Source organism: Panthera uncia, chromosome F1, assembly GCF_023721935.1.
Source record: "Panthera uncia isolate 11264 chromosome F1, Puncia_PCG_1.0, whole genome shotgun sequence".
NCBI classification, from domain to species: Eukaryota; Metazoa; Chordata; class Mammalia; order Carnivora; family Felidae; genus Panthera; species Panthera uncia.
Window position 1 is genome coordinate 61756600 of NC_064813.1, and position 19320 is coordinate 61775919.

General features: G+C 41.7%; 1 protein-coding gene across 4 annotated transcripts in view; it reads right to left on the minus strand.

Annotated features, from left to right (window-relative positions):
• Positions 1-19320, minus strand: part of ATF6 (activating transcription factor 6) — a 198685-nt gene that overhangs the window by 52192 nt on the left and 127173 nt on the right. For all 4 annotated transcript variants that reach the window (XM_049635268.1, XM_049635270.1, XM_049635267.1 and 1 more), the window contains exon 15: positions 331-415. In XM_049635268.1, coding sequence (XP_049491225.1) covers positions 331-415 — 85 coding nt within the window. The remainder of the gene's footprint in view (positions 1-330; positions 416-19320) is intronic.

Consider the following 19320-nt stretch of genomic DNA (forward strand, 5'->3'; position numbering starts at 1 on the left):
GGCTCGAACTCACGGACCGCGAGATCGTGACCTGGCTGAAGTCGGACACTCAACCGACTGCGCCACCCAGGCGCCCCTGAATTTTTTTCTCTTAAAACTACAGTAATTTTAAAAGTAACTCTAAATGAAACCTTTTACTTTTTAAAAGAGTTATTTTCAGAAAGAGTATAGGAATTTAAAACTAGTATTTTGTAAAAACAGTGGAAAATGTTTCAAAATTAATGCAGGGATATGACCAACCAAACATTTTAAATGTCTTTTAGTTAATCCAGAGAATATTGGTTAAGTAAAGCAATCTCATGTTGTTATTAAACCAAAACTTCAACTTACCATTTATGTTTATTGCTGGTAATACAATTGACATCTTTGGTCTTGTGGTCTTGTTATGGGTGGTAGCTGGTAACAGCAGGTGATCCTAAGAATAACAAAAAACAATCTGTTGTAACAACTGGCTTAGTCCTATAACAGGCCAAAATCAAGAGTTTCTAACATGCCAACGTTTCATTGGGATCATAAAAAATGACCTTTTTTAACTTGGCAGAGAGGTAATTAACTACAAATCATCTTATGATTCATTTACTCACAATGCAACAAACATTTACGGAGTGTCTATCATTACCAGGTGCTATGTAGTAGTCTTGGAATACTCACACATTCTAATAACATACATGCTGTGCTGTACCACACAGAGGATTGGTCAAGGAGTCAGAATGGAGGGATTTTTTTAATTTTTCATTTTATTTCAGAGAGAAAGAGAGACAGCTTGAGCAGGGGAGATGGGGAGAGGGAGAGGGAAGAGGGAAGAGGGAAAGAGGGAAGACGGAGAGGGAGAGGGAGAGGGAGAGAGGGAGAGAGGGAGAGAGGGAGAGAGGGAGAGGGAGAGGGAGAGGGAGAGGGAGAGGGAGAGGCAGAGGCAGAGAGGGAGAGGGAGAGGGAGAGGGAGAGGGAGAGAGAGAGAGAGAGAGAGAGAGAGAGAGAGAGAGAGAGAATCCTCGCTAAGTGTGGAGCCTGAGGCAGGGCTCAATCCCATGGCCCTGGGATCATAACATGAGCCGAAATCAAGAGTCGGACACTCAACCAACTGAGCCACCCAGACGCCCAGAACAGAAGGATTTTAATTCTAGTAAAATGAGGGAGCTAGACGAGGTAGAATCACAAGATCCTGAAATTAATCTACTCAATAGAATCATCTTCCCTTTTTTTTTTTTTTAAAGAAGAGGGACATTTCCACCACCCCCCCACCCCCCCGCCCCACAAGTCCCAATCCAAAACTACCAACACATAAGATAGAGATTCTGATTGGTGTTAAGGCTAGAGCCTGGAGTCTTGCCTGCTTAGCCTCCCCTTTTCCCTTTGAAACAACCAAGTATTAGACTTCTTCGGGTAAGTAACAGGTATGTACCAAAGAAGATGTATAGTTTTTGCCCTTAAAAAGTATTCAGTCCAGTGGAAGAGTAAAAGAAAATTATAGATGCACGTGTAGCACAATTTTAAAGTTCCAAATATTATACTGCCAACTTCTGATCATCTATAAGTGACCCGTGGCATCTGAAGTTTCTGGTTTCCAACCACACAAATACTCAAAGTACGAATACGCCAAGAGGAGTCTGGCTTCAAACAAGAGGGGGTGTGTGTGTTTTGAAAGAGGGATGCACCTCCGCAGGTATCCTGAAGTAGACTATAAATGACGGAGGACTCTAATATTAACTATTGTTTGAACATCGATAACTCCTTTTTCCTAGCAAAAACAGGAATTGTCACAGCAAAAGGAAAAAAGAGAAAAGACAACAACGTACATTAATGTTTCCACTTCAGGGAGCACAGAGCCGACCCTGCTACTCAACCCTCATTTCCTTCTCCTGCTCCTCTGCCCCCTTGCTTCATCACTCGTTCGGGTGACGTAAGACTACAAGCAGGACTGAACAGAGCGGAGGGTGACAAAAATTCGGTGCAACTTGGTTCAAGGGTCAGTGTGATTATGAAATGAAATGATCAGCAAAGCTAAGGGGAAAAAAAAAATCTAGAATGCAAAAATCAAATTGAAATGAACACACATGAACAGAGCTGTCCAGAACACGTTTCCAGTAACTGCTTGTACTTTGTTGAACTCAAGGCAACATTTCTGTGAGAACAGTTATTTGGTTTTTTTTTTTAAAGCAGGGTAAAGATGAGTGAAGCTGTTCTGCTGGATTCCAACACGGCAGTGGCAGCATGGGGGATTTTTTTCTTTTTTTTTTTTTTTTTTAAGTGCATTGTTAGACACAAAGATCACACATTTCTGGGTAAGATAACATAATATAGCCAAGAAAAAAAAACTTTGCAGATCTTCATGCCATGGAAATTATAAATACGATAATTCCTATAATTAAAACACTACTTCAGGGCCCCCAAAATCGAATGAGAAAACAAACCAACAAACTCGCAAGCCCCAAATTAAAGCGACTATAAAAATAAACACGCTCAGATTCCACTGGCCATGGGTTAAGGTCAGGCTCAGACTTAAATCTGAGTTTCCGGCTCAAATCTAGATGCCATACTAAACATTGTTTTTAAACGTGATCTTCTGAACATAATGTCTCCCGCTTTCTTTCTTCATTAAATTTCAAAGTAGTTACTTTTGCAGGAGGAGGCCAAAAAACACATTATTATTTATGAAAAAGAAGAATCACATCTTGAATGCGTAACAGTTATTACAGTTCACCAGCCTTACCTCTAATTATTAAAGTTTGCAAATGGGGGAGGGCATCTATCAAGTTCAAGTTTTTGTGTCCCACAGGGAATCAAAGCTGGTATAGTACAAATCCCAACGGTGCTTATATTAAAAAATAATGTAGACACACACACGTCTGGGAGAGTGTTGTTATTTCATTTCACATTTACTTTCTCTTCCTCAAATTAAATGCCCTTGACACAACAGTGATTCTGAATCACTTTTTTCTCCCCAGCTGTGTTCATCCCACTCTTTTTTAATTAGCATATCATTAATTTTATCAATGACATTTTCAGGAACAAAAGAACTTTATTTTGGCACTGTTACTAATTTTAGGATATCTTCAACCACACTCCTGAAAAGCTTCTACAAGGACTGAGCTACCACGGGGCATCTTTGGGGAGGAAACTTTGTGGACAGATATTATCCTCAACACATTGTTATTTTTATTCCCAGAAGAAGTCAGAGAAACGCTGGTGGGAAAACACCAAAACATTTGACTGTGAGAATAAAGCATCAGTTTTCCGATGTTACGCAATATTGTGCATGAGAAAATATGCTATTTTCATGACAATTCTCCCGGTTCCCTTTTCCAAGCACTTTGTTAGAAGAAAACCAAAATATTAGTGCATAAGGCAGCATCCAAAGTTATGTTTCTTCTCTTTTTAAGAGGGCTAAAGCATTGGAGACTAACTTACCAAAAGAACAGAACCACATTTGCTCTGCTGAAGGTTACAATGGTAATTCACAATAAAATTAAGGTCGTAGTACTAAGTGTTCTCAAACGTTGATTCTACATGTCTGTGCAGAGTCAAAATTGACCTCAATTTAAACTGACAGCCGAGATTAAATGACCTTACTCCTTTCTAAAACATACTGGCTGATGCCCATGGTACAACTGAACATTCATAACTAGCTGTGTTTTTTTTTCCACAACTACTTTTGCTAATTGTATTTGTTAGTGTAGGGGCGCCTGGGTGGCTCAGTCGGTAAGCGTCCGACTTCGGCTCGAGTCGTGATCACGCGGTTCGTGAGTTCAAGCCCCGCATCGGGCTCTGTGCTGACAGCTCAGAGCCTGGAGCCTGCTTTGAGTTCTGTGTCTCCCTCTCTCTCTGCTCCTCCCCCACTCACACTCTGTCTCTCTCTCAAAAATAAATGAACATTACAATTTTTTTTAAATTGTGTTTGTTAGTGTAATTTAAAAAAATACAGAAATTGATTTTTAAAAAGGTGTGAAAAGGAGAACAAGATTTAATAAAAGTAAACAGCTTAAAAAATCCACTCACTGTAAGACAACCATAAAAGACTGGGAAAAAAAAAAAACATACCAGTCTGCATTCAGATTGCTTCAAAAGTACCTTTAAGTTCTTATTCTAACTTAAAGGAATTGTAACTGACCCTGGAAATTATGGTTGATGCACTGAGTGCAGTTTATACAAGAAAGGTGATATGGGGCTCTCGTGGATCAGAAAAGAAAAAGTGTTGGCCCTACATCAGAACTTGGCAAACAAGTCCACATTTATATAATTCAATGAAACCAACGTAAAATATACATTTGAACAATCTCCTGCTTTAACCAATTTTGTTAGCTCACAGATCATCCACTAGTCTCTGTTGTATGAGGTAAGACAGCTTCTCTTGTATTAGGAAACTCTGACCTAAGGTTGGAGCCCCTTCTCCTTGATAGAAAGGAAATGTATTTAATATCCAACGATGTTTCCTGGGGATGAGAGAAACCATCAGCAAGGGGCTGCACCATGACACTGACCATCTTTTCCTTGGATCAACATGGGCCTCAATTAGTCAAATTTTGCATGTCAGGCTCATGCTGACAACAACGGCCCCTTAACATTTTATGTTTGGTCTGTGTCCACTGGATTCCAGAGATGGGCTTGGTTTTCCAATATAAACAGTTAAAACCAGATCAAAACTAACAACAGCATCCATCCTCATTTCAAAAATAGCTTCGTATTAAATTTTTTCTAATCTATGTTCCTCCCCTGGGGAGCTTTTGTTTTCCACTATCACTCTCCCTGGCTCACCTCACCAAGTCTCCTTCAAGTTACCAAAGAGACAAGCATATCAAAGCTTGGAAACAGGAGGGCCGAAGCAGGCCTTTCAAAGCAATTTACCCAAGTCAAACATTCTGAATGTGTGTTGTTTTCTAAGAGCTGTATTGACTGTTGACTGGAAATCAGATGTGTCCATATATTAAAACAATTAAAAAGCAAAGGTAAGAAATTTGAAATCATTAAAATATACAGACACATGGGGCACCTGGGTGGCTCAGTCGGTTAAGCGTCCGACTTCGGCTCAGGTCACGATCTCGTGGTTCGTGGATTCGAGCCCCGTGTCAGGCTCTGTGCTGACAGCTCGGAGCCTGGAGCCTGCTTCGGATTCTGTGTCTCCCTCTCTCGCTGACCCTCCCCTGTTCATGTTCTGTCTGTCTCAAAAATAAATAAACATTTAAAAAAATATATACAGACACATACAGTGACATGTCCTGGGGGGGAAAAAAAAAAGTAACAACAACAGCAACAACCAAAAAAAATAGAGGTAGTAAAACTAAGTAGAATGTAATCATTTTAAAAGTCTATTAAAATGTCTAGGATGTAGGGCTTCCCGTTATCGTAAAAACAAGCAAAGTACATTACTCACCCCCAAACTAGAAATGGTTAATATAAATAGCTAATATGAAGGCAATATTTGTGCCACTAATGTATGCAATATAATTACAGACCAATAAAAGGAAATGTTAAGCTTGTATTAGCACCATTCGTATGCATGTCGGCCAGAAGAAAGATAAATCAAAACTATGAGTGCACAACAGATGGCTCAAGAGTGAGCCAAGGTTTACACTTGACAAGAGGAAAACTTTGACACTACATTCAAATCCGATAAATGCTGCCAAGGTCACCAAAGGAAAAATCAGCTTGACATCCTAATAGATACAAACTCATTTTAAGATGTGGTTCTCATATCAAATTCTGCAGGAGCCCCCGAACCTGCTGAACGCACTGAGACCTCCCCTTTTACTCACACAAAAAAGTGTAAGGTTGTACCATACAACAAAACCGTCTTTTTTGTGGGTGGGCCGAGCATCAGTAATTTCATAAAGTCAACCTAATAGTTGCTGTATATGCCTCTTTAAAAAAAAAATAATTTTTTAATTAAACTTTAGACCTAACGTGGGGCTCGAACTCATGACCCCAAGATCAAGAGTTGCATGCTCTATTGACTGAACCAGTCACGTGCCCCGATATGCCTCTTTTTTAAAAGTAGAGTTAATTTGGGGGAACCTGGATGGCTCAGTCGGTTGAATGTCCAACTCTTGGCTCCTGATTTTGGCTCAAGTCATGATCTCAAAATTCTTGAGTTCTGAGCCCCGAGTCAGGCACCGCCCAAGCTCTGCTTGGGATTCTCTCTCTCTTCCTCTCTCTCTGCCCTTCCCTGGCTCAAGTGCTCTCTCAATGTCTCTCAAAATATACAAACACTTAAAAAAATAAAAGTAGAGTTAATTTAGTTTCTTGGTCAAAATGCTTCCTTGTAAATACTTACCCAAGGATAAAAGAATGTTTCCAAATCATTCTTCTGTTAATAAGAGTTTACAGGGAAAGTGTTTCTAAATCAGGTCAGGGTTGTTTTCCCTAGAGAAAGCTCTTAGACAAAATGCTGGTTATATGCTCTGAACAGGAATCAGGCCAGCAAGTCTTTGACCCTGTATTTCATATTACTCCATTTCATAACTCAAGCTAATCAAGTTCAAAACTTTGTCAGCCTTAATACAGAGCTTTTTCAAAAGCTGGACAGTGTGTGATTTAGGGAAATGAATTAGGACCCCTCAAACTTGTCATTAATCATCATTTGTTGAGTGCCAACAGTGTGGCCATCCAAAAAATTGTCTTAAGGAGAAAGGTCAAACACTAAATGCATGGAGAGTTTAACCATTAGGAGTTTGTCGGACGTAATGTTTACAAGATGTTTCATTTCAGAAAATCCACTTTACTCAGGACTGCTGGTAGGAAGTGAACTTGTAAAAGATTAAATCGCCTCCTACAGATACGCTACCAAGGGGGCGGGGGGGGGGGGGGGGGGGGGGGAGGCTACAGTGAACTGAGCCAATGAGTTCTCTGAGAAGAGACATTACAAGGAAACACCTCAAAGGAAAAGTTCGACTCCAATATCTAAGAAAATTATTTTACTTTGCATTGTACAAAATGGGGGGAATGTCGGGTTGAGACAAAAATATTTTTTTACTTTTCCCTCCTCCCCCCAAAAATAATGTTTTAAAGTTCTAGGCAGGAACTACAAGAATGATGTAAACTTGTGTAACAGTGGTCTCAAATGGTGTGTGTGTGCGTGCGTGTGTGTGTGTGTGTGTGTGTGTGTGTGGACTATCCCAGCAGCAAGGGAAGGGAGACACCATTCTAGCTGAATAGGATCTTCCTATCAATGATGCCACCACTTTCTAGAGGGAAGGAGGAGAGGGGCGTCCTGCTTTACTTTATGTTCCTAAAGTTCTCTCTCCCACATGATTCTGTGTCTGGATAGTCCTCCAGTCTCCACTAAAGACCTTGCTCTTCCTTCCCAAGGAACTTCGATCTGGGTTTCACACAAAGAAACAGGAAGGACTACGAAATCTTCCTAAAGTACCTTTTAGGAAAACATTGGTCTGGACAAGGCAAACCACCAAGTGGAGGGGGGAAAAAAGCCCTGTAAAGTTTCTTTTAAAGCTCTTAAAGATTTAACTACAATCTGCAATCATCTGATTTTTCTACTTCCGTGGACAAATTTTCTCTTGAGATCCTGGGTTATTAACTGAACGACTGGCCCACAGGGGAAGCTGAGTTTCCAGCTGCAGCCTTGCTAAGGAAGGTGGGGGTGCTATTTCACACACTTGTTCCACAGGAGTTCAGATGAGTTCTCCCTTCGTCTCACCAAGGGTGTACTTTCCAGAACCTAGCACATTTCTCTGCATTCTCATCACAAACAGAGCATCAAGTTCTCAGTTTCCATTCCGTTCTTAATATTTATTTTTGAGAGAAAGACAGAGAGTGAGTGGGGGAGGGGCAGAGACAAAAGGAGACCCAGGACAAAGCAGGTTCCAGGCTCCGAGCTGTCAGCACAGAGCCCGACGTGGGGCTCAAACCCATGGACACCGAGATCATGACCTGAGCCGAAGTCAGACGCTTAACCGACTGAGCGACCCAGGCACACCCCCGCCCCCATTCAGTTTTTAAAGTGAATTTCTGACATATAATGCATTTGTGGAAAAGGAATGAAAACTGTTTTCAGTGTCTGGTCCAGTGTTGTTTAAGAAAGGATTTCAACTACATTTCAGGTAGGGATGGCTCCAAAGGCAAACTAAGGTCTTACAGTATTAATGTTAAGTTCTGTAATGATTAGGTACCCTTCAGAAAGCATTTAATCTTCTGGCCACAGGAAGCCAAGATCGGAAGTGAACATACTGACAGTAGTGGGTCCTTCTGAAGCAGAAGTTCTTAACAAAGGATACGTCTCAGGATCACACCGGACTTCATCATGTAGGCACCAGGGTCCCCACCCCCTAAAGGGAGTCTGAGGTGGGCCGAAATGGTGCAGGTATCCCTGGCGATTCTGATGCAGACAGCTGGATGACACTGCTTTCACAAGCACTGGCCAGCATGGTGTCGACAGAGGTTAGGAGCGCGGACTCTGGGGCAAGACCGCCTGGGTCTGAATCCTGCCTCCACCACTCCCATCTCTAGCTGGGGGACCTACGGCAAATTCCTTGATCTCTCCGTGCCACAGTTTTCTCATCAGTAAAACGAGGACAACAGCAAGACATACTGCACAGGTTGTGTATAAAGCTTAAACAAGATAATACTTTAGAGCACTTGGGAGGGGTGCTTGGGCGGCTCAGTCGGTTAAGTGTCCGACTTCGGCTCAGGGCACGATCTCACTGCTCCTGAGTTCGAGCCCCCGCATCAGGCTCTGTGCTGACAGAGCTTCAGCTCCATCTCTCTCTGTCACTCCCCTGCTCCTAGTCGCTCTCTCAAATATAAAATAAAATAACAAAAAAAGTGAAAGCGCTTGGAATAGTAACTGGCAAGGGAAAAGCACTATTGTAAGTATTCAGTAATTTTTTAAATGTTTATTTATCTTGAGAGAGAGAGAGAGAGAGAGAGAGAGAACAGGGGAGGGGCAGAGAGAGAGAAGGAGAGAGAGAGAGAATCCCAAGCAGGCTCCACGCTGCCAGCACAGAGCCCAATGCGGGGCTCGAACTCACAAACCGTGAGATCCTGACCTGAGCCGAAATCAAGAGTTGGACACTTAACTGACTGAGCCACCCAGGCAACGTATAAGTATCTGATAATTTTTTTAAAACGGACCAAAAAATTTGAGGTCAGGGCAGTCCTTGATGACATGTACTGGGTAGGATGACCACGGACATGGATGTAGACACTGTTGTCCGCATTTCTTCCATCCGACCTCATGGCTGAGAGCCACTGTCCCACCGCTCAATAAAAGAAACTGACAGTGACAGGCACTCACTACTGATCCAAACTCTGAGCCTAGAAATGGAAGCTCTTTATACTTCAGTCCCTCCGACCTGGCCTCTTTTCCACCATGATCTCCACTATTCCTTTTCACAAATGTTACCGCCAACTGTCAGAGATATTCTCTATAAATTCGACCAAGAAAAGAAGATTCCCTCACGTTTAAGTTTGTTTAATTTAAAAGGTAACGGGGGAGGGGGGGGGGACACCTGGGTGGCTCAGTCATTTGAGTGTCTGACTCTTGATTCCAGCTTAGCTCATGACCTCACAGTTGTGGGATCGAGCCCTGAGTCAGGCTTTGCTGAGCGTGGAGTCTGCTTGGGATTCTCTCTCTCTCCCTCTCCCCAGCTCATTCTCATTTTCTCTCTCTCTCTCTCTAAGTAAATAAATACACCTTAAAAAAAAAAAAAAAAGATGACAGGGGAAAAATAACTGAAGCCCAGATATTCAAAGCTTCTACTCGATTTTTTTTTTAAGTACTGCTGGACTGCATGTGTGGTAGGGGCGAGGTTACAGATGGAGAGGAGAGCTGAAAAAAGTTAAGTTGGTTTTAAAAAGGTATGAGTTATTAGCAGGGAAGAAGTGCCTGGAAGTTGGAAGAGTGGAAAAGAGATGGAAAGAGAGGGCTAGCCTGGGTTGCTGCCTTTGGGTGACAGGGGAGAGAAGGGGCAGTGACTCTATGGTGTGTGTTTGAGGGGTGGGGAGGGAGGGGCAAGGGGACACTGCTGCTGTTTTATTTAATAATTCTCTTTAAGGTATCTTCACGAGATGTCATTAAAGGCCTTACGTTACTTATCACGTTTATGAGGTTTGGGAATTGGATTTCTTGTAGATTTGTCGCTGCGTCAAAATCAGTCTTAAAAAGGGGCAAGCAAAAAAAAAGCCCAGTGTTATTTAAATTACACATGGTCTCTTCCTCCGTGGAGACCTCCCAGTGGACTTCTGGCAGAGAAGCACCTTGAAAAATAGAATTAAACCCTAGTCCCAAAGCCAAAACCAACCCCAGCAAAACAAAACAAAAATCCAACCAAAAAGAGCTCTCGCGGGCCTAGTTTGGGAAGGATTTGGGCAGCCACCGTCTGTGCGACACATGCCTGTCTTTGCTGCTCTCCGTCACATGCCATGTCTCCGGCCCCTCCCAATCCCCGGCCTGGCCCAGCCACTCGGGCCCTTTGGGTCTGTTGTGGCCCAAAACCACTTTCTCCCGCCTCAACTCAGTTTGCTCTTCTGACTGTAATCTTCTCTGCCCCACTTCCTCCCCCGCCCCGGGTCACGGCTCTTCCTAATACCCACCCAGGACAAGCTGAGACCCGTCTCGCTCCCAGAAATGTGCTCCTACCAGGAGGTGCGGTAGTATCGCCTCCGCTTGCTTCCTTGGTTTGACCAGGCTTCCATCCTAAACCCCAACGGGGGTTACAGGGGCCCCGAGAAGATGTGGGGAGAGAGGAGGACATTTAAGGGCCTGTATGCTATAAGGCACAAGGCGGGAGAGATCAAAGCCAAGTTTCTAATTTGATACTCTTGATATTTATTACCAGTAAAGTAAGCCATGGAGTACATTCCTAAGGCTACTAAACCGCTTTCATTGTGGTGATGTGACTTTCAAATTAGTTTCCCTAAACCTTTAAGATTTTGTACTTAGTTTTTACAGTACTGGCTTTTGGTTTTGGCTACCCAGCATTTGAATATCTTGTCTGTTGGTGGGGTTTTGTGAGGGAAAAACCGCAGAAGCCTGAGGGGGAGACATAATTTCTCTCCCAGCTCTCTGGCCACTAGGACACAGACGTGGGACCTAAGCTCGGCCAATCAGATTTTGCCCTTAAAATTCAAAGTCTTGGGCATTATTAGCAAATAAGGACTGAGACTTAGAGTCCTCGCGATGGGAGCATGCCACTGGCGGCAGTGCTGGTGGCCGTGGGGGTGGCCAGTGACGAGCTGTTCTAACCCAGCTTCTTGAGTTTGGCTGTGTCCTTAGCTGCGTTCGGTTCCCACCCCTGTTCTGGGCTGAGGTCTCCAGCATTCGCATGGCGTCTGTGAACAAACAGCCCTCCATTAAATTCCTTTTCTGTAATGTAAGCAATTTCTGCTTTCACTTAAGTTACAGTAAATTTCTGTTGTTCGCAACCAAGAACAATCACCGGCACAGGGCTGGGATTCCATTTCTGACATATTTGAGACGGCTGGTTAGTATCTGACCTAGCATTTCCCCCCAAACGTTAATTTTAATTAGATTAATCATGGACTCATATTAGGTAAACAGATGGAGTCATACATCAGACTCCCATTTGATCCCTAAAGTAATGCAAAGTGGCTCTGTCACCATCATTCTCAATGAAACTGTCCTTATAAATATTACATTCTAATGGTCAAACCCTTTGCTTTTGCCAGTCCTCCCCCTACTTGCTCCCTGCAGCACCTGACGCTTTCAACTTCTCCTCCAACTCTTAGCCTTCATTGTGCTCATTTCCCTTCGTGTCCCCACCCCCCCCCCTTTCTGCTGCCTTCTCTTCCAGCCCCATCACACATTAAATATTGGGGTTTCTCAGAGGCAAATCTTTTTTCTTTTCTTGGCGTTTTCTTCTAGTCCCGTAACTTGAAATGTATGTTTGGCTTAAATCTCTTGAACTTAAGAAGCCCATATTTACAAATGCTTACCAAACACTTCCACTGGTATATTCTATAGGTCCTTAAACTACAATTCATCTTCCTCCTGGGTTTCCTATTTTAATTAATGTCATCAATTTCTAGTTAGTTGTCCAAATAGAAACCCAGAATGATCATGGACTCCTCCATTGTTCTTCCCGTCCACACGAAATATGCCCCTTTTCTTAGTCCCAAGAGTGAATCCCACATTTAGCTCCTCCCATCTACCTGTATTCACTCCTTGGTAATGTCATTTGCTCTCAGGGACTTAAATATTATCTACATGCTGATGACTGTAGCCCATTGTAGCCCAAATTTGTATTCCTAGCCCATCTCACTCCCTTGGCTTTGACTCCTATATCCAACTGCCTACTCAAAACACTCACTTGGACCTTGGACCTTTCCAAGGTAAGATATCCAGAACTGGGCTCCCGATATGCCTCTCAAACGTGCTCTCCCACAGCATTTCCCATCTCTGTGGCAAAGCCGTTCTTCTCCAGTGCTCAGGCCAAAGGTCCTGTAGATCTTCTCGTACTCCATATCCAATCTATCAGTGAAGCCTGTCGATTCTGCTTTCCAAATACATCCAGGATCGAACCGTCAGTCCAAGCCATTATTGTCTACTGTCTGTATAATTGCAAAAGCCTCCCAGATGATCTGTCTGCTTTCGCTCTTTCCTCCAAGTCTATTCTCATTACAGCGACCTCAGTGATCCTATTGAAATGTACATCAAAATGTTCTGATGACTTCTAATCTCCAAGTGAAATTAAAATAACCTCGATGGCCTTTAAGGCTGTATATGTTTGACCCAGCTACTTAATTCTCTGACATCATCTTCTATGGTTCTTTCCGCTGCTTACTCTGTTCCTGCTCACGTATATCAAGCATGTTGTTGCTGTGACCCCAGAACGTCCTTTCCTAAAATATGTGCATGGCATGCACCTTCCCCTCCTTCAAATCTTCACTCAAATGTCACCTTCTCAGCGAGGCCTTTCTTGGCTGCCCTAGTTAAACTGCACAGACACATGCCCACCAAACACACTCATGTCCTTTCCTTTCTTTGCTTTACTTTTCTCCCTAACACTTACTGTTTGTCTTTATCCTTTATAAGTCAGCTTTCCAATAGCTGGTATTTTCATCTGGTTTGTTCATTGCCAAATCACCAGGATCTATTACAGTCTTTCAAATAGCAGGTATCCAAAATGGTTTATAGTATAAATAAATTAGCTACTGATAATACAATAGATTTTTAACTAGTTTTTTTTTTTTTTTTAATGTTCATTTATTTTGAGAGGGAGAGTGCGCAAGTGAGCAGGGAAGGGGCAGAGAGAGAGGGAGAGAGAATCCCAACCAGGCTCCGCGCTGTCAGCACAGAGCCCAACTTGGGCCTCGATCTCACAGACCATGAGGACATGACCTGAGAGGAGATCAAGAGTTGGATGCTTCTGACTGAGCCCCCCAGGTGCCCCATTTTTAACTAGCTCTTTGCCTCAGGGAAGCAAGGATCCATGAGACTCTTTCAGCAACTCTGCAAGGTAAAGCTATTTTCATAGTAATACCAAGGCATTATTCGCCTTTTATCATTCTTGAAATTTACACATAGTCAAAGAGCAACGTAAAACTGCCAGGCCTTTGCATGAATCGAGGTCGTGGCACCAAACTATACCAACAGCACTGTACGCTTCACTGCCTCATACTCATAGTAAAAATGAATCCATACAAAAATTTAAAAAGCCAATTTCAATTAACAGTATCCTTGTTGGGGAGCTTGGGTGGCTCAGTCGGTTAAGCACCCAAGTCTTGGCTTCAGCTCAGGTCGTGATCTCACAGGTTCATGAGTTTGAGCCCCACTCATGGGCTGACGGCACGGAGGCTGCTTGGGATTCTCTCTCTCCCCTTCTTGTGTTGTCTCTATCGCTCTCAAAACAAATAAACTTAAAAAAAAGTGCAATACAGATCAATGAATTTTAATGTTACAGAATATAAAGGTTCCACTGACATGGTGTCAGATTCCATATTGCAATTCATCTTTCAAGAAATGATCACCTGTTGAATTCTGATATAGTATCAAAAAATAATAATCCCCCACAATGATCTGAAAACAGTATTAAAATACTCCTCCCTTTTCTAACTATGCATCTGTACAAGAGCAGGAGTTTCTTCTTATATTTCAACCCAAACGACATCCTGCAACAGATGGAATGCAGAAATACATATGAAAATCCTGCTAGTTTCTATGAAATCAGATAGTAAAAATCTGCAAAACTATAAAAAATGCCACTCTTCTCACTAAAAATAAATTTCTTATTATTTTCGTATGAGTCACTAAATTAAATATTTTTAACATTTATTTTTAACTTCTACTAACGGCTAATGATTCTGAGCATCTTTTTATGTGCTATTGGCTTTTCACATCTCTTCTTTGGAGAAAAATCTATTCAAATCCCTTGCCTATTTAAAAATTGGGTTATTTGTCTTTTTATTGTTGAGTTGTAAGATTGCTTTAAAAAAATTTTTTTTAATGTTTATTCATTATTGAGAGAGAGAGAGAGAGAGAGAGAGAGAGAGAGAGAGAGAGAAACAGAGAGTACGAGCAGGGGAGGGGCAGAGAGAGAGGGAGACACAGAATTCAAAGCAGGTTCCAGGCTCTGAGCTGTCAGCATAGAGCTCAACGTGGGGCTCGAACCCACAAACCGCGAGATCATGACCTGAGCCGAAGTCGGAGGCTTAACCGACTGAGCCACCCAGGCGCCCCAAGATTACTTTTTATATTCTGGATACAAGTCCCTTATTAGATACATGATCTGCAAATAGTTTCTCCTGTTATGGAGGGTTCTCTTTTCTCTTTCTTAATGGTGTCCTTTGAAGAACCGAAGTTTTTACTTTTGAAAAAGTTCAATTTATCTATTTTTAAAATTTTCTTACTTGTGTTTTTGGTATTACATCTAATGCACATTTAGTTTTATAAACTTTTCCAGAGTGGCTATATTATCTTATATTCCCATCATCAATGGATGAATGATCTGGTTTCTTTTTTTTTTTTTTTTTTTTTAACGTTTTATTTATTTTTGAGGCAGGGAGAGACAGAGCATGAACGGGGGAGGGTCAGAGAGAGAGGGAGACACAGAATCGGAAGCAGGCTCCAGGCTCCGAGCCATCAGCCCAGAGCCCGACGCGGGGCTCGAACTCACGGACCGCGAGATCGTGACCTGAGCCGAAGTCGGACGCTTAACTGACTGAGCCACCCAGGCGCCCCGAATGATCTGGTTTCTTTACACCCTTACCAGCATTTGGTTTTGTTATTGTTTTTTATTTTCAGTCCATTATTTTGGCACAAAATATCAACTCCATTCATAACTTGGATTCCTGCCCAACTCACTTCTCCTTCCATTTCCATTCTCTATCATGTACGCCTAGGGAAAATTAATTGCCCTAAATTATGTTCCCACAATCCCTTATACCTCTCACAGTGGAATCACCTAACATATGATAGTTTGTGCTCACATGTCTGTTTCTACTGGGTAGAAAAGGTAACATCCATAATGGTGGGATCCTCCTGAAGGTACGTAAGGCATTCTATTCAAATATGTAGATGTATTTTCCCAAAAAAGGATAAAGTATCATTGCTTTTGAGGGAGAAATGTTTCAATTTCCAGCAAATAACACCTTGTTCACAAAGACTAAAAGTACTCAATAAACATTTTAGCATGAATGGCTCTTTTAGCGAAAAGTTGCCTCACTCAAAATTGTTTCACATCTTACAGGTATGACTTCCACACTATAACAACTACTTTATTTACATTAAAGCAAAACGATTAACTTATGGACAAAATGTGTTTGAATGGTTATTTACAGTGAAACAGTGAAAAATCTTCAGCCAGGCACTTATAAGGAACAGTTTATTTTCCCAATCAATGACCATTTCATTTCAGATTGTTGTCTTCTAACATCCCAGACATGAGTTAACAGAAATGACTAACGGCTCTGGTCGATTTGTGGTTACTCTATCATCATGATTATTACTCATATCCTTAGAAAATCTTTTTTTAACCTATTTTATAGCCTTGCCCACAATTAAATGCACTCTTTTCCTAATACATCTCAAATTTCACCAAAACAAATATTATCACATACCACATGTATGTATAGATATGTATACATAACACATGTATTCCGTAGTATAATGAAATATCCTAGGAGTAAAAGGAATTTAGGGCTAACGACTACAAAGATGACTTCTAGGCGAGAAGGAGTTGGAAATTTTTGTATCCATAGCACTAGAATACTAACAGAAGCTCATCAAGACTTTTAAAAAGTTGGGGCCGCTGGGTGGCTCAGTTGGTTAGGCATCCGACTTCAGCTCGGGTTGTGATCTCGAGGTTTGTGGGTTCCAGCCCCGCATCGGGTGCTGTGCTGACAGCTTGGAGCCTGGAGCCTGCTTCGGATTCTGTGTTTCCCCCTCTCACTGCCCCTCCCCTGCTTGTGCTCTGTCTCTCAATAATAAATAAACGTTAAAAAAAATTTTTGTAATTAAAAAAATAACTTTAAAAAGGTGAGTAAGTGAATGGGTGAATCTCTTCTTATTGTTAAAGGGAGTCAAGTCAATAGAACATGAAGGACACTCATTTCAAGAGACTTCTATGCCTAGAGATGTTATAATGTCTAGACTAATTCATTTTTTTACAAACTTCCTTAGCTATAAAGATGTAACGAAAGACACACACACACACCAAATCACAAACAAAGCGTAACACACATGCATAAAATAGGATAAAAAAAGAAAGTTCAGAGCACCCAACTGGAAAATATGCTCATCAGAAACAGTAACATGAAAAGAAAGAAAGAAACAGTAATATGAGAAGCACAACGGGAGGAAATCGTACGAGTTGGAAATCATTTACTCTCCTCAGCAGAGTTCAGCTGTTAAACAGATGCCCCTGTGAAAGAAGAGCCATCATTTGAAGACACTGCCCACCACTTACCTGTGGAAACTCTCAGAATAATGTGACAAGAATCTAAGCTGCTCTTTCAAAACACTGCTAGAACTGATCAACGAATTCAGGAAAGTCGCAGAATACAAAATCAATGTGCAGAAACCTGTTGCATTTCTATACATTAATAATGAAGCGGCAGAAAGAGAAATTAAGAAAACAGTCCTATTTACAATTACACCAAAAATAATAAGATCCCTAGGAATAAACCTAACCAGAGTGCTGAAAGACCTGTACTCTGCAAACTACAAAACACTGATGAAAGAAACTGAAGAAGACACAAACAAATGGAAAGACATTCCATGCTCATGGTTCGGAAACACGAATATTGTTAAAAGGTCTACACTACCCAGAGCAATCTACATATTCAATGCAATCCCTGCCAAAATGCCACCAGCATTCTTCACAGAGAACAAACAATTCTTTTTTTTTTTTTTTTACATTTATTTATTTTTGAGAGATAAAGAGACAGCACGAGCAGGAGAGGGGCAGAAAGAAAGAGAGAGACAGACAGACAGACAGAAAGACAGACAGAATCTGGAGCAGGCTCGAACTCATGAACCGTGAGATCATGACCTGAGCCAAAGTCGGATGCTCAACCGACTGAGCCACCCAGATGCCTAGAGAACAAACAATTCTAAAGTTTGTATGGAACCACAAAAGACCCTGAGTAGCCAAAACAACCTTGAGAAAGAAAAGCAAAGCTGGAGGCATCACAACTTCAGACTTCAAGTTATATTTCAAAGCTGTAGTTATCAGAACAGTATGGCACTGGCACAAAAATAGACACATAGATCAATGAACAGAAAAGAAAGCCCAGAAATGAATCCACAATTATATGGCCAATTAATCTTCGACAAAGCAGGAAAGAATATCCAATGGGAAAGAGTCTTGTCAACAAACAGTGTTGGAAGAATAGGACAGCAACGTGCGAGAATGAAACTGGGCCACTGCCTTATACCGTACACAAAAACCAATTCAAAATGGATTAAAGATCTAACTGTGAGAACTGAAACCATAAAAATCCTAGAACAGAACACAGGCGGTAACTTCTTTAACACCAGCCGAAGCAACTTCTTTCTAGATATGTCTCCTGAGTCAAGGGAAACAAAAGCAAAAATAAACCATTGCGACTATATCAAAATAAAATGCTTCTGTCCCCAGCAGAGGGACAATCAACAAAACTAAAAGGCAACGTACAGACTGGGAGAAGATATCTGAAAATGACATATCCTATAAAGGGTTAGTGTCCAAAATATATAAAGAACTTCTAAAACTCAACACCCCAAAAATGTTAATAATCCAATTAAAAGATAAGCAGAAGACGTGAACAGAGAGTTTTCCAGAGAAGACATCCAGATGGCCGACAGACACACGAAAAGATGTTCAACATCACTCATCGTCAGGGAAATGCAAATCAAAACTACAGTGAGGTATCACCTCACACCTGTCAGAGTGGCTAAAATCAACAACACAGGAAACAACAGGTGTCGGTGTGGATGTGGCCAACGCTGGTGCACTGTTGGTGGGAATGCAAACTGGTGCAGTCACTCTGGAAAACAGTATGGAGGTTCCTTAAAAACTTAAAAATAGAACCACCCTATTATCCAGCAATTGCATTACTGGGTATTTATTCATCCAAAGAATACAAGAACACTAATTCAAAGGGATACACACACCCTTACATTTATAGCAGCGTTATCTACAATGGCCAAACTATGGCAGCAGCCCAAGTGTGCATCGACTAATGAATGGAAAAAGATTGGTGTGTGTGTGTGTGTGTGTGTGTGTGTGTGTGTGTGTGTGTATGAGAACATTATTCAGCCATAAAAAGGAATGAAATCTTGCAATTTGCAACAACACGGATGGGGCTAGAAAGTACAATGCTAAGCAAAATCAGTCAGAGAAAGACAAATACTGTATGATTTCACTTCATATGTGGAATTTAAGCAACAAAACAAATAAACAAGGGAAAAAAATCTTTAAGAGGGAGAAATCAAGAAACGAACTCTGATAGAGAACACACTGACGGTTACCAGAGGAGAGGTGGGTGGGGGGATTAAGTAGGTGATGGGGATTAAGGAGTGAACTTGAGACGAGCGCTGGGCGCTGTATAGAGGTGCTGAATTACTCTGCTGTACACCTGAAACTATTCTAACACTAGATGTTAATTAATTATTCTGTACCGGAATTAAAATAAAAACTTAAAAAAAAGAGAAAGAATCTAAGCTGGAGATTACTCTCCAGTGTGAGACCTTCACAGCGCTGGCATTAGTAATTAATGGTGAAACTGGAGGGAATAAGAGGTGGTGTGCCCTGCCCTGGAATGCAGGGCACACAAAAGTGCTCCCATAAACACAGGCTCTGAAAAGACGGGCGCAAGAGTAAGGTAACACCCCTTATTCTAGAGGGGGGATTTTGGGGGAGGGGGATTTTT